General features: G+C 32.5%; 1 protein-coding gene across 3 annotated transcripts in view; it reads right to left on the bottom strand.

Moving 5' to 3' along the window:
* The window catches only part of LOC125036889 (ran-specific GTPase-activating protein-like), a 34,385-nt gene that overhangs the window by 15,285 nt on the left and 16,600 nt on the right, over window positions 1–2,500 (bottom strand). For 2 of the 3 annotated variants that reach the window (XM_047629826.1, XM_047629825.1), the window contains exons 2-3: window positions 2,495–2,500; window positions 2,110–2,254 (exon numbers count right to left, since the gene is read on the bottom strand). The exon at window positions 2,495–2,500 is cut by the window's right edge and continues 155 nt beyond it. In XM_047629826.1, coding sequence (XP_047485782.1) covers window positions 2,110–2,254; window positions 2,495–2,500 — 151 coding nt within the window. The remainder of the gene's footprint in view (window positions 1–2,109; window positions 2,255–2,494) is intronic. The other variant, XM_047629827.1, reaches the window with a different exon arrangement.

Here is a 2,500-nt window from a genome sequence, read left to right as displayed (position 1 = left end):
AATGGAATATTTTTTTTATATATATACATAAATATAGATATTCCTGTCCGAAACATTTAATTTATGCATTAAGAAAACTTATCTAAACTAGAAAATAATAAGAATCCTTTTCTTTCATCTTGTATTTCTTCCTTTTCCTGAAAATCAGATTAACCCAATGCCGACGGGCATGAAGTGTACATACGTGCTATGCCCACTGTGAGTATTAGTTTAATTGTTTTTAAACATAGATGGCTACACTTGTACTAAGTCACCAATGAGCCAGTTACGAGTACTGCCTATCTCATCTTTTTACCCTTTTCTTTAATTTACGGAAATATTTTACGTTATCTTATTTTGCTATTACTAATGTTTATAACATTATAGTAATTATAACATTTATAACAAAAATAATACCATTGATATTCATAGCACCAGTAAAAAATGTGTTTTTCCTGCCAATTCAAATCAGGTAAGCTAATTGACTCCTTTGTGGCCAAGCACTAGTAGAGCCATTGATGTGCAGAGACATTTCAAAAAAATATAGAAAATGAGCACAGCATTTTCTCCATTTTTTATTCATTTTCCCCAGCGGCATTGGGTTAAGTAGGAATGGAAGACTGAGGACAGGATATCAAGTACAAATATACTATAACCCTATAATCCTAGCATGAATACTACATATCCCTTTAATACTGAGAATTATAGAATCACATGGACAACAAATGGGGTGCGAAACCAAGTGGAGCCAATCTTTTCCATACTCTTAATGAGGGGGTGGGGGTATTTGCAAAGAGGTATATATTCAAAAAAATTCCAAAGAAAAGGTAACTGATTGAATCATTCTTAGGCAAAAGGACTATCCCTACTACTTTATAAGGAAAAAATATATATTAGTTGCCCTTGTAGAGAATAAGCACTTTCTCATTCAAAGCATGGCTAACTGGGTGTGCAGAGACCCATAAAGGTTTGCAAAGTTATTTGCATACATTATCTTTGAAAATAATCAAACAAAAATCCTTGGAGGATGATGGGGTGGGTTGTCCTCGCACTTACAGTACAGATAGCCTGCAGTTATGTCCAAGGATTAAATTCTTTAAAGGTGTCACTGTAAACTATCATTTTTCCAAAATTTAAAAAATCAGCTACTAAATGATCCTTGTACAGAAATAATCTTTACAACTGAAGTGACAGATTTCAAATAAAATCAGATTTGATTGTAGTACTAACTGTTGGAAAGACACCAAACCAAACGGTACACATACTGACCATTGTAGGCTACGGCATATTACCAGGGAGTTTGGTGCATATTTGATGTGTAAATTTACCCAAATCTTAACATTTGACAGAAATTTTTCATTAAATAATTCATTATAAATCATCATGATTTTCAATTCTTTTTATTTTGATATAAACATTTTCTTTAGACATTCACATTCATGATGTCTATGCATATTGTCATTATCAAATGCTGTATGTATGTTTGCAACAAGCGAAGGTCCATGCAGGTGTACCTGGTGCTAATTACCTGTATCAGCAATTTCCCTGCTAGTGTTTATGCCCTTGCTACTCCTAAGAAATAACCAACATATACCATTTGGTACTTCCCCATTCATATATAAATACCATAAGCTAACTAGCTCCAAATAACCCCACCCCCTCCTCAGAGACATTTTCAGCCTTTTGAGAAGAGGTGCAATGTGATGGGAATGAAGCCCAACAGAAATCTGCAACAAAATTATTAAACTATCCTGGGAATTTTCATAATACTAAAATGCATCAAAATAATGAAAAGTGAAATTGAGAGGACTCTAAATATAAAGATCCTTGTATGAAATAACAACTGTTAAATATCTTAAAACTCCCCATCTTAAGGGAAATCAAATACTGTTGACTTCTATGGCCATCACTAAAATAACAAAGTAAACAAATAGAAATATATATTTATAGATAATTTGCTAAATTAAATTATTTGAGTCTATAATGTGATCAAATAAATCAATATTAAAGGCAAGTCCTATCTGAGAAATTCCTTTTATGCCATAGTTAGAATCCTATCATATTCTAAAAATAGCTGACACTGAACAGCCATGAGGTAGACACAAGGAGTATATTTTGAAAACAACTCACAGTTGCCACCCAAAAATCATATGATTCACTGAGCAGACTCACAGTTTTCTTGCTACTGTGCCTAAGAATCTTCACATCCCCTGTTCCTCGCTCTTTCCACTCTGCAGGTGTCTCTGAAGTATGATAACGGAAAAGCTTGCATCTCCTGAAATAAAACAGCTTTTTGAAAATGTCATTATCATCACAATTTGAATTTCTAAGAAAGAAATCAAAGGATAAAATTTTACCATCAAATGTTAAAAAGTGCTTGGTAAATGACCTTTAAATGTGACTTGTCTACACCAAATTAATTTAGAAAACTAATCAAATGGATCTAAATATTCTGTTTAACTTCAAAATATCTAATCTCCAATGGTTCATCCAAAAGAATTTAAATGCAACTTACAATTTT

Source organism: Penaeus chinensis, chromosome 22 (assembly GCF_019202785.1).
Source record: "Penaeus chinensis breed Huanghai No. 1 chromosome 22, ASM1920278v2, whole genome shotgun sequence".
Classification (NCBI taxonomy): domain Eukaryota; kingdom Metazoa; phylum Arthropoda; class Malacostraca; order Decapoda; family Penaeidae; genus Penaeus; species Penaeus chinensis.
Note: the sequence above shows the minus strand (reverse complement) of the source record. Positions and strands in the feature narration are given on the sequence as shown.